Consider the following 21,799-nt stretch of genomic DNA (forward strand, 5'->3'; position numbering starts at 1 on the left):
CATGTGTTTCTTCGAGTTACGCCAATAACGGGTGTTGGTAGAGCTTTGAAGTCGCGTAAGTTGACGTCGCGTTTCATTGGTCCTTATCAGATTTCCGAAAGGGTAGGTGAAGTGGCATATCGGATTACATTGCCACCGTTTCTTTCTAATCTTCATGATGTGTTCCACGTGTCTCAATTGAGGAAGTATATTGCGGATCCATCGCATGTTGTTCCAGTAGATGATGTTCAAGTGAGGGATAATTTGACGGTTGATACATTACCTATGCGAATTGAAGATCGAGAAGTGAAGAAGCTTCGTGGTAAGGAAATTGCTTTGATGAAAGTGATATGGGGCGGAGCCGCCAATGGCAATATTACTTGGGAACTCGAGGATAAGATGAAGGAATCGTATCCGGAGTTGTTCGTTTAAGGTAAATTTTCGAGGCCGAAAATCTTTTAAGTGGGGGAGAGTTGTAACAACACAATTTTAGTAATTATTTCTTATATTATTATTATTATATTTTATTTTATTCATTTGGAGTGTTAATTAATTAATTGGTTGTTAGATAGTATAATAATTGATTATATTAATTAACTTGGTGTGTATAGTGTGTTGGTTTAATTTATTTGAATTAAATAGAGATATTATAATACTATGTCTTATTGGGCCTATTAATTAAATTAGAGGTATCATTCTTTAAGCCCAAATATAATACTAGAATAGTAAGAGGTAGGAGAGTGAGAAGTAGGATTCATTTGATCATTGACGGCAACAGAGAAAGAAAAGAGGAAAAGTAAGGAGAAGAGGGGAAGAACAAGAGAGAAGCTAAGGTTTCCAGAAAATTGAAGAGGTAAAGGGGAGAATCCTTATTATTATGGGTTAGTATGATTGGGTCAATGGGTAGAAATATATTTAGGTTGAAATCCCTAATTTTATGGTTGTTTGAAATTGCTAGGTTTTGATGAGTAATCTTTGATTTGTGGTGATTAATTGTGTTTGGAATGGATATATGGATGAAAGTGAATGATAGATTGAGAAACCACTTATTTTATTAAATTCCATAAAAGTACAGGTAACGTTAAGAAAAATTCCAGTTTCGAAAGCGTTAACCGGTTAACCAAAAGCGTTAACCGGTTACTTGTTAAAAATCTGCTCAGAAATTGCATTCTGTTTTGTGTTAACCGGTTAACCAAAAGCGTTAACCGGTTACTTACTTAAAAATCTGCCAGGAATTGCATTCTGTTTCGTGTTAACCGGTTATCTAAAAGCGTTAACCGATTAACACCCTTGAAAAATGAAAAATGGAGACTTTAAAAGTTGTATTCATTTTGAAATGAAATCTAAGTGTGCGTATTTGATAATTAGCCTATATTTGTGAATGATATATTGTTATGAATGTGTATATGTACCATTGGTGGATAATTCATAGAGTTGAATTATGGTGATATGTAGAATGTTAAGATGGTAGAGATGATCTTAATTGCATATGTGTTGGTATTTGTACATTCATTCATGGCATGGTCGGCTTCATGGTGGAAGCGGTGAAACTGTGGGTTCACGTGGTAATAGACGTCGATCCTTGAATGGAAATAGGCGTAGCAGACGTTGATCCTTAATTGGAAATAGACGTAGTGACTTTGATCTTGTCCGGATCGGAAGCGTGGCTTGGATTCTAGATATTGAATTGGAAAGCGGTGAAACCTTGGGTTCACATTGCGGTACCACATGCATAGAGTCACATGTCTTGGATTGAGTCACATTAGAGTCATGTGATAATTGAATGTATGCATTGATGTGATTGTGATATGTGTATGAGATATGGTAATTGAATTTGGTGATGTTTGGATACATAACTTGGTAAAATATGTGATTATGTGATAATTGTAGTTATGTGTATATTTGGGAATATAGTATTGGATTTTAATATTGTACTCCTTGAGTTTTGATGGATGTTTGAAACATGTGAAATAAATGTTGGTTAATATTATTGACATGGTTATACAAGGTGTGATGAATTCCGTTAATTGTTGATTTAATCATTGTGCCTTATTATACTTCTTCATAATGATTTGAATTCTCACCCTTCTGTTTGAATGTTGCCTTTACATAGGCATCGTGCAGATATTCAAGAGTAGTATTGCTGAAGTTAAGTGGATGGTAGCTCACTCGAGATTTAGCCGGAGAGTTTCCGTGTTTTAGCCTAGAGACTAGGTAATGAGTCGATGCTCTGGTCATGTAACACGGGGTAGATTAGTAGTATTGAACTCATATCTTATTTGGATATGTATTATGTTATTACTTGTGAACATGTTTATTTGCGATTGTTGTCTGAGAGGCCATAGTGCCAAATATTCTGAATATGGTTTTATTTTATCTTGAAGAGATTATTGAGATATGATCATGGTATGGGACATGGATCATTTTATGAAATGCATGAGTATTCAATATTTTCCGCTGCGAACGCATATTCTTGATGACTCATGATATTTGAAGTGTGTTATTTTAAATGACCAGGTGTATTGTATATTGATGATGAAAGCTGTTGGGTTTTGAAAGCTTTTAGTTTTTGAAAACGTCGATGTGACGCCCTTTTGTTTATATGCGTGCTTATTTACTCTGATTATATGTTAAGTATTTTGGGGTAGAAAAAGGGGTGTTACAATGACTACATAAACTCTTCTATCATCAGCGTGTTTGTATTTGGAAATCATGTCCATACATTGGTGTCGGATGTGTATTACTGCTTGCACACTAGGTACTAAAAGAAGAAAGACGTGGTATTGAGTTGTGCTTCACTGTAGTACGCATGGCTCTTATCCCACATGCCTAAAAAAGGGTCATGGGTAGACTTTTTGAAAGACTTGAGGTGGTCTCAGAAGTTTGCTTCCCTTTCTGCTGAAGTTGTTGTTTGTTATATTCCTACTTCCAAGATAGAACAAGTTATCATGAGTTGTGAAGACTTACCGAATGTGCCACTCATGGGCCTACGAGGTTGCATAACTTACAACCCTTCACTGGCCATGAGGCAGTTGGGATACTTGATGGAGAATGAACCTAAGGCTGAATTACTGAAGGATTTCTTCCTACCTGGTTTGGGAGCAGAGAACCCAAATCTGTTGCAGAAGATTAAACAAGCTTGGACTCAAATTCATCGCAAAGGCAAATAGTTGGGTAAATGTGATTGCCGAGCTAAAGAACCGTATCACCAGTGGGTGGTACAAAGGGTGAAGGAAATCAAGTTGCCTTACAGTGTTGATGTGCATGTTCCTCCGCCAGAACCAGAACCAATATATTGTTGGTCATACTTAGTCAAGGGTCAGATACTTGTCTCCCTCTAAGTTCCAATGATTAGACTTGCCAAATGTTTTCACAACTCAAGTCTTTTTTTTGGATGAAAAAGAGTGGTTAGGATAACATTATCCTCTCAACTCCCAAGTTCTTGGACTATTGACTGTATCTAGCCAAGGGTCTAATGCTTGTCTCTGCACTAAAATCAACCCCAATAAATCAAATCATCTTTTACCTCAGTGCAATATTCAATCCTTTCAAAAAGGACGTGTTACTTCCGTTCTACCGTGAATGGCGCTTAAGCCTCCATGTGTGAGCAAGTAATGTTTAGCTGCAAGAGTGTAATCCAAGCGCATCCACTTTATCGCAAACAAACAAATACTTCCCGTTCCCATGCTCGAGCATACAAGTAAGTGAGCAGTAGCATGCAAACATCAATACTATTCAGTAAAAACAACCAAACACATACTCTGTTTGTGAGAGGATCTATGGAGCTCTGACTTTCTCACTGCACATATGAGGATATATAGGCACAAGGGCCAAAATCCTTGGGGAGCATACTAATTTAAAACTTATTCTCTCCCCATCTTATCCCTATTCATCTCATTTTTCGATAGCAAGCAACATTCAGATAAACAACACCCATATGCATCGATACAAGCAAGTGGTTCCCATCGAGTACGATGGATGTGAGGGGTGCTAATACATCCCTCTTGCATAACCAACTTCGGAATCATCTCTTGGTTGCGAGACCATTCTCATTTGAAGTTTTATTGCTATTTTCCCCTTCCTTTGGAATAAATAAAATATGGTGGCGACTCTATATTTTTCGTGGCGCGATAGTTGTATTTGATTTTCTGTCAAATACAATTAATATAGACTCTGTTCGACGCATGCTATTTTTGACACACACAAAAAACACCTTTCGACACCCATGGAATAAAAACACACTATTTTGACTTCGACACAAAGAATTACATATTTAACACACCACCTAATTATTGTGTCTAAGCTATATACATTCATCATTGTTCTTAATCTCTTGAACATTTCGACCTGCACAACCTTCGTCATTGTATCTACAATCTAATTCTCTGATCTGCAATGCTTCAAGCTCAACTTTCCATTTGCTACCTTCTCTCTCTCTCAGATAATGAAACCTCATTTCGATGTGTTTGCTTCTTTCATGTGCTATTGGATTCTTTTCCAGGTTGATAACCAACATGTTGTCGATCTTCATGATCATTGCTCCATGATTCTTGACTGTAATTTTGACTAGATTCATCATTCATGTTGCTTGGCATGCACATAACGAAATTGGTATGTATTCACCCTCACATGATGATAAAACCACCACTGGTTCCTTTCTTGAACTCCATGCGACTAACGCATTACCTAACACAAACACATATCTTGCTGTCGATTTTCTATCTCCAGCATCACCATACTAACTAGAGTTAGTGTAGCCTATAAGTTTGCATTCTTTTCTTTCATCGATGGAAGGAAACAAAATACCATAGTCGAGTGTTCCTTTGAGATACCTTAGTATCCTCTTGGTGACTGCAAAGTACGATACCTCCGGCTTCTGCATGAATCTGCTGACAATGCCTACACAATAGGCTAAATCCGGTCTTGTGTGAAAGAGGTATCAAAGTGATCCAATAAGTCTTCTATACTGCATTGGATCGACATCATCTTCAGTCAAATCCTTTATTAGTTGCAATCTAGGATCAACTGAAGTCGAAGTTGGGTTGAAATCTTGCATCTCAAATCTCTTGAGTAATTTGCATACATATCTTCTTTGGTGCATCATCAAGCCTCTACTACTCTTGTAGAATTCGATGCCAAGGAAGTATGAGATATTTCCTAAGTCTGAAACTTCAAACTCCTTACTTAAGTCATGTTTGAAGTCATCGATCTCCTTCTTGCAACTGCCTGTTATCAAGAGGTCGTTGACATAGAGACATAATATAAGCAACTAACTTCTTCTTCTCCTAACATACACACCATGCTCCTTAGTGTACTTCTCAAACTCTTTTTCTCTTAGAAAGCCGTATATTTTCTTGTTCTAAGCTCTTGGAGCTTGTTTCAGTCCATACACGACTTTATGTAGCCTGTATACTTTCCTTTCTTGGTAATGTTTCACAAACTTAACTAGTTATGTTACATACACCTCTTTGTCTAGAGGTCCATTCAGGAATGCATATTTCACACCCATTTGACAATCAACCAGTTATGTATATTGGCTAGACCAACAACCAACCTGATTCGCTCACTACTAGCTACCGATGTAAAGACTTCATCATAGTAATTTCCTTCTTTATGAAGAAACCCGTTTGCTACAAGTCTTGCCTTGTATCAAATTGCTTCACCATTTGGATTCAACTTGACTTTGTATATCCATTTCACATCAATTGTCTTCTTCCCTTTTGGAAATTCAACTAGTTACCGTGTACCATTGTCTTCTATGGATTTTATCTCATCCACCATAGCTTTCGTCCACCTTGAGCCTTCCAATGTTGTATCTGCATCGGTTAGCTCAGTATCTGCATAGAAGGCATAATGTACTAACTCACCTTCATCATTGACCACATTATCTGATGTGATTACATATTCCTGCAGTCATGCATGCATGTTTCTTGTTCTCAGAGGTCTTCTTGTGCTAGCTCGACCTTCGACAGCTTCTTGTCGAACTTCTCTAACAACTTGTCGAACATCTCTAACAACTTCACTAGTTGGTTCATCACACTATGTGCTATGGATCATGTTCTTGCTAAAAACACTAAAAGCTTGACTCCTCCGATTTTAGTCAGGGAGAGCCTTAAATAGTTAGGTTAGTGTCTGTCAAATGCTTTTCTTCGGTTGTCCCCCCCCCCTTTCTTGCTTCTCCATGTCCTTTATACATGCCTAAACAATCATCAAGAGCTCTTTCCTCTTCCTTTTCACATTCAAAGCCACCACTTCATAATTCATTTTCCCTTTTTAATGGACGGTAAGGATTGTTTCAATATGGTGTCGTTATTACCTTTCACTTTTCAAAAACGCTCCCAGACGGTGGACCTTCGTCTGACCACTATCTCGATTTATCCGGGCTTATTCGGGATCCATACCCGATGATACGAGACTCATCATCTCGGCTCACTAGGACCCTCAACCCGAAAATATGATGATTTCATAGGCCGAGCTATACCTCGGATATCCCTTAGGCAAGTCCACATTCTGGCTTTGAATACTACTCGACTTTTACCCGAACCATTCCTATTTCATCACCGACCTCTTTCGATTTTACACATCGACTGATCAACATAAATTTTCAGGATATATAGATCTAACACCTTTAAATATTTTAACAATTTAAACCCATACTATAAATTCTATTAGACCTAACTTTTTCCTATCCATACTTGAGAGTATACTTTCTCAAGATCTCACATTTGGAATCTCGTTAAGTGTTAAGCCAATCCATATATAATTTTACTTTGACAAACAATTCATTAGATTAGTCGGTCTCACCATCTCCTATTCTGTATGATGGTCGGGTACCATGTTTAAAATAAAAAGTTGTAGTAATAGAAAACATCCAAAGATGCTAAAATTAATTAGCTTGTGTCCAAAATTGAAACTCAAACATACACCTACTCTACGTTTTCATTTTCTTCTTCTCTAACCCCTACCCAAACCGCTGTCTGCCAATTTTTTCTCTTTCTTTTAGATCCGTCGTTACTTTACCGTCTTTTCCCATACTCCTCACATCTCACCTAGGTCAGCGCTAGTCATCTGGATTTCTCACACCTTCTTAGCTGGAACACACACATTCAACTTTTTACTTCACTATTCACTACAGAATCTTTCTATGTTTTGTGTTCCTACAATCGCAACAATACTAAATAATACTATACCTTGGATGAGCAAAATGAATTATATAAAATCATGTAAAATCAATTCTATGCCCTACATTTCATCTGTCATTTCACCCAACAGATTAAAAAGATACTAGTAGTCATTTTTTATTTAGATTCATTACAAAATCAATGTATCTTAACATTAATTATTTTTCTTTGAATCCGAAACTGGAATGGACACTTTGAAGACTACACTCAAAGCCATTAAATTGAACAACACATTCAATTGAAATGACAACTCATATCTGTAAAACTAATCAATGATAACTATACTATTTTTGTTATCACTTCTAAATTTTAAAACTCACTACCTCATTGGTCTTCTCAAACAAAAATAAAGTTTGCTTTGACGTTTCAACAGAATCCATAACAATAAATTCAAAATCAGTCCTGCTATTATAGTTTTGCAGTTGTGCATAAAGGATACCCGACTTAATAAAAAAAACCATATTATTTCCAACAAAATTGGTGGTTTGAAAAACCATCCCACAATGCACATAGCATAACTTTAGAAGATACAATATACTAATAAAAAGTGATGAAGAAATTCTTATTTAGCGATGAAAAGATGAAAGAGAATAATTATTAATATATATAAAAATTGAATGAAAAAGGATAATTAGGAGAGTGGGGCCCTTTGAGGAGCACCTTTTCTTCTGCTACCAAGAGAGAGGACAATGGCAGGGAGAGGGAGAGGGAGGAATCTATTGTTGCTGGTGGCCTGATCTTCATTGATGATGGAGTAATTTGAAGAACTTGGCCCAATCTGATTGTTATCTTCATCAATTACCTCAGATCCATCCACTCTTAGTCCCTCGAATTGCGATATTGCAAAGTCAGATTCATCAAATCGATGTAAAATGTTCGACAAATTTTCACCCTCATACACCATGTATTCTACCTGCAATCATATCAATTTTTTGAAGGAAAATTAGAATAAATTAATTAATATTACATATAACTTTAATATGTAGAAAGTCTTTTATTCTTTCTTATATTTGCTAAATTTAAGACAAGCAAATAAATTTTAAAAATAATTGCAAAAATAAAAATTTATTACAAAATATAAAATTTCCATGAAATCAGATCAATTGTCAATGTAAGCCTTTTTCACATTGCAAATTTTTTAGGGCAGTCTATTAATCCATTATGATTATAGAACTCTAATAAAAACTCGTTTTTATTAAGAGACTAATTTTTATGCAAATACATCTAATTAAATTACATCATAATACTGCTGTGATTTATTATATTATTGTCTAAAATATCTCTAACTACTTGAATAATCTAATATTATCTTCCTAAATGTGTAAAAAAAATGAACAGCTACAATCTTTACGAACTAAATACTTGTAATAATAAAATATAAAATTTTAGCCACTGAATATATTAATGAATTATTTTGATGGCGACTTAAAGCTGTGAAAATAATAAATAGTTTTATGAATTCTATAAATGGTAATTTTAAGTAGTTGGAAAATTAATTTACCCAAACAGGGGTCCTCACACAATTTGAACCTGTCATACTCATATCATATCATCCTCTTATTTTTTTTTCCAGTCCTTCTCTCAGTTCTCAACTTTTATTTACCTGTGTCCTTGTTTGTGAGGTCTTGGTGTAAACAAAGCCTAAACATACATTAATTCTAGTTCTAATAATAATTAATACTTAATTATGAAATCTTCCAGGAAAATCACAAGAATCACAAAATTGTTTGTAATAATAAATTTGTTGATGATTAGTATAATTTTACAAATTTATTTTTCAAGTTTGTTAGATTTTCATTATAGATTTTAGAAAAAATATAATATAATTAAGAATATTGCTAATAAATAAATAATTAATACAGTAAAAAGTTTAAAATTTATGAAAATGACCACTATTTTTGACATTATTGGATGACTATATAAAAGTGTATTACATTATAAGTTCAAGAATTTAATTATCACAATTTTTTATGTATACAACTGCTATTAGTTTTTTAAAAGCTAAATGTAAGTGTTTGTTCATTTATTTATATAAAAATTATTGGCATATATTATTTTATATTAATTTATTACCACAATTATTTGAAATAATATTTTATCTTGATAACAATATTGGCAATAAAAATTATTGACGTATATTAATTTCTATTAATTTATTAGCACAATACTATTTGAAATGATATTTTATCTTAATAAATGTATACTATTGACAGTAAAAATTATTGGCATATAATTAATTTCTATTAATTTATTGATTTATTAACACAAAACTATTTGATATAATATTTTATCTTAATAATAAATATTCTCGGACACTCTTTAAAAATACTAAATAAAAAAAATACACTTTTCAAAAATTAATTATTTTAATTTTCAATACATTATATATAGGTATTTTCCAAAAATATTAACGATTTAAACACTTAAAAAGTGTTTTTGGGGGCACTTGTTAGCATATTATATATATATATATATATATATATATATATATATATATATATATATATATATATATATATATATATATATATATTATCGAATAAAAAAATCTCAAAATTAATTGTTTGAATAAAAATATAATTTTAAATAAAATATTATAACAAAAATAAATCATATAACCCATCGATTTAAACATAATGAGATAAGAATAGTTGTTGTTAGTGTCTTTTCTAAATATTTGTTATTGTTATTTGTCTTTCCTAAATGTTGTGAATATTAATTTTGTTATATCTAAAATTTTTATATGATGTATATTGTTTGAGAAGCTTTGCACATTATGTTATTCATTTTCAATTTTTGTACAGCAACTTTCATCTTTGTTTATTTATTCTTTACCATTTAGATATATTTTAGTACTATACAAATATTTTTAAAAATAATATAGTATTTTAAAACTAATATAAGAAATTTATCTGGTTTTCTTCAATCATTTATTTTTATACCACTTTATAGCTTTTAAGTCTCCTATCAACTTTAAGTTAAAAGGTTCAGCTCTCCACTAACTTATCAATTTTAGTTAAGCAAAAGAGGATGCTAAGAAATAAACTATTATCAACAAAAATGAACACCTCTCCCATAAAAGTAATCTTTTTTTTGATGAATCAAAACCAAAATTGATTAATACCAAAACAAAAAAGAATAAGAGATAGAGAAATGAAAAAAGAACCTTGCATGAGAGAGAACAGAAATGGAATGGATCCTGAAGAATTCTGTCACAAGTGAAGCAAACATTGGCTGTAACTTTGCATGACCTTGATTGTGGCCTCTGGTTTAAAAATATCACTTTCGCACTGTTAATAGTATAGGGCTACAATCAAATACAAACATTAATCAATAACTTCATAAACAAAAAATTATTAAAACCATATACAATTAATTATTATCACATCAATTTTTTTTTATCTTGATACTAGTTTTTTATAGTTTTTTTCTAACCTGAATATTGGAACAATCTATGAGCTTTTCCAGATCATCCAATCGAATTACATTGTGGTAAACATACCTTCTCACCTGCATCATCACACAGTCAAACAAATGTTACAAATGAAGTCAATAGTAAATAAATAATTAAATAAAATAAAATTTCCATTCTTATTTATCTCTTTAAAATATCAATAATTTTTTTTTACTATTATCCCATTATTTTTCCTATAAGAATGTTGAAACTTGACATAAATTTTGTCTTTAATGAAACACAACAATATTTTTGGGAGAAGCAAAAGTAAAATTGAGAGGATTTAAGTTAGACAACCAACCCTTGGTCATGTAGAGAGCTTCAATAAATTCAATAGCAAAAGAAATTAAATGAAGTGTGAAATGAGGAATAATTTAAATAGAAGTGGTGGGTTCTTGTGCAAATTAAATTATAATTAAATAAAGGGACATGAATTGGGAAATCAATGGGTCAAACTTTTCGCTTTCAAAGAAAGGAACAGATGATAAACCTTTGCAGAAAAAATTGGATAAAAAAGAGATGTTCTATTAATGGGAAAAAAACCAAAAACCAAAAGTAAGAAACAATCAAGACATATAGTGAACCCTTTTGGAAACCATATATAAATATACATAAACATAGATATGGGTAAACACCAAATACAATGAGACAATACTGCTGAATTTTCATTACACAATTACTTACCACTCTATACCTTTTTTCATTAAAATTATCACATTTATACCTCTCTTTATTTTGTGTGTAATAAGATAATTATCGCATAAAAATATCATTTTATTATTAATTTAATTAATTATTTTCTATTGATTGTGTTTCTCTTTAATTAAAAAAATATTACTTCCTTGAAATTATTTATAAGACTAAATTATGCAAATGAAAAACTATATTTGATCATATTTAATATATGCAATTGTAATAATAAAGAATTGAATTATCTATATTATTCTCCATGAGTATTTAAAAGTTGATTTATTACAAATATGATAATTGAGTTGAATGGAATGTATTTTAGAATTACTAGTACTATCATTAAATAAATAAATAAATAAATTAGTTAATATTTTTTTTTAATTTATTTATAATTTATTCCAAAAAAAATTGAGACAAAATTTGTTTATAATTAATTGGGAGGGAGTATATAGAAAGAATCTAGCAGAAACAACCCTGGAACCCCATTAATTGACATAAAATTGGAAAGTTTTCCAAAGAGAAAATTGCATGGACCAAATTAAACCCCAACAATTTTAACTTGACAACTTTTTTACCCTCTTATTTCCTCATCTGAATGAAATCAAGAAAATACAAAGTAACTTTTTTTTTCCATAACTCTTCCCAGATTGCAAGAATCCATTAGAGAGATAAAAATTTGAGTGAAGTGTGTAGATAAAAATTTATATCATTTTACAACAATTACATGTGAAATTGCTTTGAAATTCACAAACTGATTAAAAGTTAAAACCATCTTGAGTTTTCCAAAAGAATTAATAATATTTGTACTTATCAAAAAAATAAAAAAGGATTAAAAAAAACCTTGAAGCTATCACCAAGGTAAATCCTCCAAAATTGCATGTCAGAGAGAAATTATAATGAAAGAAGGTCACGAGAAAATGAATTAAAAAAAAAAAAAAGAGAATTTTTATTTTAACAAATTACAAATCCAAAAGAGATCCAGAAAAGAAAACTCTCAAACGAAAAAAATTCAAAAAAAATAAAATTAAAAGGCTAGCTATAGCTAGTTAGCTAGGAACAAGTGAAAATCCAAGAATCTCCAAATATCCATGAAACAACAAAAGAACCTAAAGATAACAAAGTGTTCCACAACATGAAAAGATGAACAAAAATACTACTAATTAACACCATCCATCACGTGAATTTTTCCAATTACCACTCCATGAAATTGACAAGATGAAAGACATGTAAAAAACAACTTTTTTATTTATAAGAAAAGGATTAGAAAGTGATTAATTGAGAAAAAGAAAAGATGAAAATTGAAATGATAATAATAATAATAATAGTAATAATATAATACCTGGAGAAGAGGATGAGAGGTATGAGAAGATAAGCAGTGGGGGCAGATGCTAAGACAACAGTGTAAGCAAAAAATGTTCTTCTCGTTCTTCCTTCGATTTTTGTGGACCCCACAATCTCCAAAGAATGTTTCATCCATCAACCTCTCTAGCCATGCAGGTTTCATATTCATCATGTTCATGTTCATGTCTATGTCCATCTCTCCACCACCTCTTGATGATGATGATGAATATATACTACTACTACCCATCATCATATATATATATATAACTATATATCTATATATCTTCTTGAAACCCTAGCTACTAGCTAGTTCAAATATATTTATTATTATGAGATGGTATGAAATGAGATGAGATGAATTTGGTTTTGGGAAATGGTTTTTTAATATATTTTTTGGGGGTGATGATGATGATGATGATGATGATGAGTGATGAGAGTGAAAGAAAGTTAAGTATATATGATGAAGAAAACCCTAGTAAAAATATAGTAAAACGCAGGACCTCTCTATTATTCTGGCTATTTATAGAAGAGAAAGGTAAAAAAGAAAGAAAGTTGAAGAAATAATAATAATAATAATAATGGTGATGGTGATGATGTGGTAGAGAGAGAGAGAGAGAGATGAGTTTTAATGGCGGGAAGGAAGAGAGAGGCCACCACACACACCAATATGTACTGTCTTTCTGTGGATACTAACAATTTTTGGTCTCAGTAGTCATCTGATCATCTGAGCACTCCACTATGACACATTCATTTATTAAGGTCTCCCACCTTCACATTTGACCAAATGTCCTTCACTCTTTTCTTTTTTTTACAAACTATAAATAAACAGTGTGCTTTGTTTTATATCTTTTCGTCTATTTGGGTAAATGTTTTCTATTTTTTCTTTATAACCCTAACTTATTTACGCACACCAAAATCAATCTCATTATTTTATATCATTCCAATTTCTTGTGTTCATGTTACAATTGAGGCGGTGAGAAAAAATTTATCTACATTGTGTAGTTTCAATAGAATTTGTTTTTATAGATGTTGATCTTCGGTAGAATTTAGATTTAACTTGTTGGATTCATGCGAGGGAAGATATTAAAGCTTTATTAATTTGGCGAATAAGTGTTTCAATTTCAATTGAAAAAAATGTTCATTTATAACTTTTTTCATATTTCAAAGTTTAAAGGACTCAAATCATCGTCGCTGATGATGTAAAATAATTTTATACGCGTGTTCAATAAAAAATTATTAATTTATCATATTGTATCATTATATTTTAAATACATGCGTGATATTGCAAGTACACATTATTTATTGATCGATAGTGTAAAATAATGTAAATTTATTTTACTCTATCATACCTTATTTTATCTTAATTTTAATAGTGTTAAATTGGATGGAGAGAACACATGAAAAAATAAATTTGATTGCAATTTTTACAATAATGAATATATTTAAAGATGCTAATTGTTCGAACAAGGAAGCATAAGAATAAGAATAGTGATTTTTAATATAGAGAGTGATAGAGAGAGAAAGAGAGAAAGTGATAATTCAGGATGAAAATATTGTTTCGTATTAATGAGATGCCCACTAGGGTATATATACAATTACATTGATTAAGATACAAATAAAAAAAAAATATATATATATAAAGTTGTAACCAGTTACAGATAGAGTGTGTAACTTGTTCCAGACAGAGTGTAATGGGTTACAAACAGAGTGTAACCAGTTACTCGACACTTATGTTTCTGTTGTAACCGATTACCTATATATTGTAATTGGTTGAAGCAACTCTCTATGTATTTTCTCCAAAGGGGTGTAACCTGTTACAGACGCGTGAATTACTTTTTTCCACTTAACACATCACCTTAACTCATGTGCTCTAAGTCTTCCATGTCCATATGCTTTTTCAATCTTTTGAATACTTCAATCGACCCTTCTTTGGTCAGCAAATCAGCTACTTGGTCTTCACTTCTACAATACCCCGACCTCAATCTTCCTTCATTAACAAGCTCTCTAAAGTAGTGAAATCTCATCTCAATATGCTTGCTTTGTTGGTGTAAGCCCTAGAGGCCAATACTTTTGGTACTTGTATCGAATTATTTATTAATAATAAAAGGCTTTTTCTTTATTATGTTTGTTTAATAAAGTCCCTAGAATAGCTAGTCCGTTTAATGTATCAAGTATGACTTAATCATGAGATCACATTAAACATAAGGACACTATTCTTAAAGTATCCGTAGTCGAGCTTTATTGTAAAGTGGGATAACATTAAAGCATGAAGACTATTATGTTTATAGACTGATGATCACATCTCATGGATCATGGATAAGGAGTTATCAAGTCTTAAACATAGGTATGAATAGTAAGAGTAATATTTATACTGGATTGACCCGCTATGAGAATACTACATAGAATGTTATGCAAAGTGTCATAAGTTATTCTCATGGTGATAATGGTGTATACCACCCTTCGACCTGAAACCACTATGGACCCTAGATGTAGAGTCGAGTGCCTTATTGCTGATCAAACATTGTCCGTAATTGGATGACCATAAAGACATTTGATGGGTACTCCACGAAGCATGCTAAGGGACATGAGTGACCTAGATGGAATTTGCCCATCCTGTATAACAGGATAAATGTCTATGGGCCCAATATTGAACTGGACAAGGAAGACACGGTCTATGCCTTGTGTTCAATATAGACATAAGGGCAAAAGGGTAATTGTGCACATTAGTATTATCACAGAAAGATTTGTCAGATCACATGATATTTTCGTGTCTTGGATAGCAGTGATGTGTTGCTAGATACCGCTCACTGTTTATTATGTTAAATACGTGATTTAATATAATTGCCAATGCCGCAAAAACCTATAGGGTCACACACAAAGGACGGATTGATGAGAGATAGAGTAACTAAGGAACACCGTAAGGTACGGTGCACTTAAGTGAATTGTAGATCATCGTAAGGTACGATGTACTTAAGTAGAATACGAAATATGGTAAGGTACCACGCGCTTAAGTGAATTTGGCATATTATAAGATATGAGCCACATACACTTAAGTGGGCTTTTTAGCTTGAAGTCCACACAAGTGGTTCTATAAATAGAACCCTTGTGTAGAAGCATTTAGCAATTGCAATTTCGTTTCTCTCTCTCTCTCTCTCTCACTCAAAGCCTTCATTCGTAGCAGCTAGCACTAAGATTGAAGGATTCCGTTCGTGTGGACTGAGTAGAGGCGTTGTCATCGTTCAACGTTCGTGATCGCTCTGTAGATCTGCATCAAAGGTTACAATCGCCACAAGAGGTAACGATTCTATCACTGATCATGCCCATTCGTAAGGATCATTAAAGGAGAAATTTTAAATTCTGCTACATTTTGGATCGCCCTTCTCCTTAAGTGGTTCTCCCATGTGCAATGAGATGCTTAGAAAGATTTATAGTAGAAACATTATCAACCATGAATGGTATAGTCTCACCCTCTTCATTGCACAACTCCTTTAATAAAATCATCAATCGTACGACTTGACACGCACACAATGAAACTACAATATACTCAGCCTCATAAGAAGAGAGTGCCACAACCGGTTCCTTCTCTGAACACCATGAGATTGGTGTTTCTCTAAACATAAAGATGTACTTAGTTGTGGATTTTTTGTCATCATTATCTCTGCACCAATTGGAATCGTAATATCCGAGTAAATTGTACTTTATACCCTTGTTCGTTGCGGGAAACAAAATTATTCAGCCTATAGAACCTTTGATGTATCTTAGAATCCTCTTGACTGCTAGAAAGTGAGACATATTCAGTCTCTCCATCAATCTACTCATAATTCTTACACTAAAAGCCAAATCTGATCTCGTATCACATAAGTATTGTAACAATCCAATTAGCCTCCGATACTAAGTTGGATTAACATCATACTCATGTTCACTCTTCAATAGATGCAACCTTGGTTCAGTAGAAGTGATGGCAATGTTACAATGTTCCATTTTAATCTTTTTTAAAAATCTCAAGAGCATACCTTATTTGATGCATAAGTAGCCCCTTTTTGGACTTATGGAACTCAATACCAAGGAAGTATGTCATGTGGTCAAGGTTGATCATCTCAAATTATTTCATAAGCTCACCCTTGAACTTAGGAATGCAATCTTCATCACTTCCCGTGATCAACAAATCATCCAGGTATAGATAAAGAATTATCACCCCTTCATTTGCATCCTTCTTCACATACACACCATGTTCAGATACATACAATTGTTAAAGCATATATCTTTCAAGAAACCATTTTTCCTCTTGTTCCAAGCTCTTAGAGCTTGTTTCAAATTGTACAAAGCTTTCTTAAACCTATAGAACTTTGATTCTTGGTTTTTCACAACTAAACCCGAGTGCCGCTCCATATATACCTCCTCTCCCAACGATCTGTTTAAAAACGCGGACTTGACGTCCATTTGATAAATGGACCAGTTGTCGTTGTTGTTTGCAATCCCAACAACCAATCAGATAATCTCAATTCTTGCTACCGGTGTGAATACTTCCTCAAAGTCTAGTCCCTCCTTTTATAAAAATCCCTTATCTACCAATCTAACTTTGTGTTTCACAACCTCTCCTATAAGATTTGCTTAGACCTTGTACACCCATCTCACACCTATGGGTCTTTTCCCTTTAGGAAAATCAACTAGATCCAAATCTTATTCTCCTCAATTGATTCCAGCTCCTCCTTGATATCACAAATCCATTTTGGATCACTCAAAGCCTCCATCATTTTAACGGGTTTGAATTCGACCACAAGTGAAAAATGGACGAAGTCACCATCGTCATTAACTTCGTTATCCTGGAATAGATCACAATCCTGGAGTCTTACAGGCAAACCTTTTTGCCTTGTTGATCTTCTCATCTTTTCTTCGAAAGAGGGTCGTTCCCTCATCTGAGCCAACTTTATCCAAGCCTTCGAAGAAACAACGAGCGCCTTCGACTCCCACTTTGTAGGTATTGCGCATCAATATCATTAAAATTTTACCTTAGTACTTCCATTACCTTTTCACTTATCTTGAAATTCAGGTACCTGAAGAAGTACCTTTAGTCGAAAATGAGGAGTCCGACGATAGTGTGCACTCGCACATTTTTCCCACATTGAAGGCACCACCCAGAACGCCCCCTACTCCTATCCGACGGAAAAAGGCTCAGGCCAAAAAGACTCCATTGAAGGTGGCTCCGTCGGCTTCGACCCCTGCAATCCAAGATGACCTCGAGGAAGCTTTCACCTCTCGTGATTAAGAGAGGACTCCTACCGTTTCTCCACCCCCCGTGACCCTTCAAGTATTCGTCCATCTTTACCATTACCAACCATGGGTTTCTTTGTTGGTGTAAGCCCTAGAGACCAATACTTTTGGTACTTGTATCGAATTATTTATTAATAATAAAAGGCATTTTATTTATTATGGTTGATTAATAAAGTCCTTGGAATTGATAGTCCGTTTAATGTATTAAGTGTGACTTAATCATGAGAGCACATTAAACATAAGGACACTATTCTTAAAGTATCCGTAGTCGAGATTTAGTGTGAAGTGGGATAACATTAAAGTATTAAGACTATTATGTTTGTAGACTGATGATCACATCTCATGGATCATGGATAAGGAGTTATCAAGTCTTAAACATAAGTATGAATATTAGGAGTAATATTTATACCGGATTGACCCGCTATGAGAATACTATATAGAAAGTTATGCAAAGTGTCATAAGTTATTCTCATGGTGATAATAGTGTATACCACTCTTCGACCTGAAACCACTATGGATCCTAGATGTAGAATCGAGTGCTTTATTGCTGATCCAACGTTGTCCGTAACTGGATAACCATAAAGACAGTTGATGGGTACTCCATAAAGCATGCTGAGGGACATGAGTGTCCTAGATGGAATTTACCCATCCTGCGTAACAGGATAAATGTATATGGGCCCAATATTGAACTGGACAAGGGTGACACGGTCTATACCTTGTGTTCAATATAGACATAAGGGCAAAGGGGTAATTATACACATAATTATTATCACAAGAGGTTTTGTCAGATCACATGAAATTTTCGTGTCTTGGATAGCAGTGATGTGTTGCTAGATACCGCTCACTGTTTATTATGTTAAATGCGTGATTTAATATAATTGCCAACGTCGCAAAAAACCTACAGGGTCACACACAAAGGACGGATTGATGAGAGATAGAGTAACTAAGGAACATCGTAAGGTACGGTGTACTTAAGTAGAATACGAAATATGGTAAGGTACCAAATACTTAAGTGATTTTAGCATATTATGAGATATGGGCCAAAACACACTTAAGTGGGCTTTTTGGCTTGAAGCCCACACAAGTGGTTCTATAAATAGAACTCTTGTGCAGAAGCATTGTATGAGAATACAACACAACTGAAGAGTTGGAATTTCGTATCTCTCTTTCTCTCACTCAAAGCCTTCATTCATAACAGCTAGCACTGCGATTGAAAGAATCCGTTCGTGTGGACTGAGTAGAGACGTTGTCATCGTTCAACGTTCGTGATCGCTCCGTGGATTTGTATCCAAGGTTTTGATCGTTACAAGAGATATGCACCAAAGGTTTGAATCGCCACAAGAGATAACGATTCTATCACTGATCATGCCCATTCGTAAGGATCACTAAATGGAGAAATTTTTAAATTCCGCTGCGCCTTGGATGGCAATTCTCCTTCATTCTTTTCATCATGAGTTCTAATAATTCTATCTTTCAGGAATTTGTGGCCTCTCCAATTCCGGTCAAAACTGTGGCCGAAGATAATACTGACCATCCCTCTGCCGACAATATCTTGAGTCCACAATGGCAACCTGAGTTCCAAAGTGCCTCACCAGCGGTTCAACAAAATTTTGTTTCCCCACCAACTCTAAATCCGCCAAGCACTGTTGACGAAAGTGCGTTGACCAGTTTTTTTAACTTCGAGAGAGATTAGGATTATCAAACAACGGAACCCCGCTAAGGCCCTTCGGAAACTACAGCAACTCCGTTGTCTTTCTACTGATGTGCCACCTTCATCTTTGACTGCCGTTCCTCCCTCAGAGCAAAATGCTAAGGTCATTTTCATACTTCAGCAACTGAAGGCGTCACTTTTCGAGAGCGACTTTTTACGTGCTCTTGAAACAGAAGAAGGGCTAGCTCGTGATATTTTCAAATTCCTTGACTCACTTTCCCTTCATGATCTTCTTGCTTCAATGGTCAAGTATTTTGTCGAGTTTGAGGCCTTCTTCACCCAATTTGTCAAGGACCTTAGCCTTTGTCAAAATGCTGACCTTCAGATCAAGACGAAACTTAATGAGGTAAGGCTTGAATGGGACTCCAATGAGGTCCATGAACAAAAACTCAACGAATTTGAAACCAAAAAAGAGGAACGCCTTCGTCGACAACAAGCCTTGGACCAACAAATCTCCGACTACCAAGCCCAGATAGCTGAACTTAACAAAACAAATTCTGATGTGTCAGCGCAAAAGGCTTCCTTAGAGACGGTTGAGGAAATTCCAGCGCAAGAGGCTGTCGACCGCGAGGTTCTGAAGGGGATATCCCATGGGGAAAAAGCCCTCAAAATTGAGGTCGACATCAAACAACTGTGTGGAAAGAAGGTTTCTCTAGACAATAGGATTATTCATGAGATAACCTCTTTTCAGGACTTCAAATCTAGATTTCTCGTCTGATCTTTTTTGTTTTCATCCTGTAAGGTCCATCGACCATTTTTGTAGCGCCTTTTTGGGCCACTTCAATGAATTAATGAATTTTGTTACGTTTGGATTTGGATTTATTGTAGCATAGGTTTATATTTCTTTAAATATTTCCCATTAACTCTCAAGACCCTTTGTTCCATACCAAGTTCTTGGATCTCATAAGCATTGTTGGTAAATGTTCGGATTATCTGAAATGGTCCTTTCCATTTTGGAGACTATTTTCCTAGAGTCTGATCTCTTCGATTTATAGGCAGGATTACTTTTCAAACATAATCGTCCACTGTAAAGGTTTTTGCCCTTACCTTTCTGTTGTATACTTTGGCCACGCGTTCTTTCTATCGTGCCAGTGTTTCCATCGTAACCAATCTTTCTTCGTCCAAATCGACCAGTTCGTCGAACATCATCTCCCAATATTGTTCCGTCTGGAGATCATTTTGGCGTTGTACTCTGATAGAATGCAAACAAATTTCTAATGGTAATATGACATCGTGCCCAAATGTTAGTCAAAAAGGCGTCGAGTTTGTTGTCTCAATTGGGGACGTTCGACAGGCCTATTGGATTTGGTCCAAAGTCTTGTGCCAATTATTTGGCTTTTTTGAAACGTGTTTTCTAATTAAACTTATTATCACTTTGTTGGCCGCTTCGACTTATCCATTCGCTTATACGTAATAAGGTGTAGAAGTAACTAACCTAAAACCCGTTTCGCCAACAAACTCTTGCATCTTTTGTCCCACAAACACCGAACCCTGGTTTGTGGTAATGGTCTCTGGGATGCCGAATCGATATATAATATGTTTTTGGATGAATTCAATCACCTCCTCCTGATCCACCTTCACTAGAGGGATATATTCGATCCACTTAGTGAAGTAGTCTATCCCGACTAGGATGAACTTCTGTTGCTTCGATGAGGCTGCCGAATCTTTCCATTGGCGTCTAACGCCCACCCCCTAAAAGGACATGGCTTGATGATCACATGCAACTCACTCGCTGGCATGTGTTGAACACCTGCATGCACCTGACATTCCTGGCATCCCTTGGCGAACTCGATGCAATCCTTCAACATAATGGGCCAAATAACGCCCTGTCTGAACAACAACCATTTCATCTTGTGGCCTGTCTGGTGCGCGCCACAGGCTCCACTATGTACCTCAGATGTGGACAAATATGCTTCCGCATTTCCCATACATTTAACTAATACTCCTTATGGTGTTTTCTTCAATAATTCATTTCCTAGAAGCACATAGCTCAAAGCTCTATATATGATTTTCCTATCGGTGCTTCCGACTGGATTCTCTAAATATTCCAAGATTGGTTTTCTCCAGTCCGTTGGTGATGAACTGTTGACAGTGAAGACTCCATGTCCCCAGGACTTCTTGAATCCAAAATCTCCAGGACGTTCTTCATCGAATCCTTCATCACAACTGTCA

At 34.3% G+C, this 21,799-nt stretch overlaps 1 protein-coding gene across 1 annotated transcript; it reads right to left on the minus strand.

Annotated features, from left to right (window-relative positions):
* Window positions 1-7,625: 7,625 nt before the first annotated feature.
* LOC127137906 (protein RGF1 INDUCIBLE TRANSCRIPTION FACTOR 1) lies at window positions 7,626-13,329 on the minus strand. The gene is made up of 4 exons (XM_051064315.1): window positions 12,644-13,329; window positions 10,596-10,670; window positions 10,327-10,467; window positions 7,626-8,073 (listed from the first exon to the last, which is right to left on the minus strand). The coding sequence occupies exons 1-4, from the start codon at window positions 12,896-12,898 to the stop codon at window positions 7,792-7,794; spliced, it is 753 nt and encodes a 250-aa protein (XP_050920272.1). The 5' UTR covers window positions 12,899-13,329; the 3' UTR covers window positions 7,626-7,791.
* Between the last annotated feature and the right edge of the window lie 8,470 nt (window positions 13,330-21,799).

The sequence above is a fragment of the Lathyrus oleraceus genome, chromosome 1 (assembly GCF_024323335.1).
Source record: "Lathyrus oleraceus cultivar Zhongwan6 chromosome 1, CAAS_Psat_ZW6_1.0, whole genome shotgun sequence".
NCBI lineage: Eukaryota > Viridiplantae > Streptophyta > Magnoliopsida > Fabales > Fabaceae > Lathyrus > Lathyrus oleraceus.

Coding starts and splice junctions, on each gene's coding strand:
- LOC127137906 (XM_051064315.1), bottom strand. CDS start 12,898: ATGATGATGGGTAGTAGTAGTATATATTCATCATCATCATCAAGAGGT. Junction 10,671..12,643: donor CCTCTCATCCTCTTCTCCAG/GTATTATATTAT, acceptor GTGATGATGCAG/GTGAGAAGGTATGTTTACCA. Junction 8,074..10,326: donor TCTGTTCTCTCTCATGCAAG/GTTCTTTTTTCA, acceptor ATATGATTGCAG/GTAGAATACATGGTGTATGA.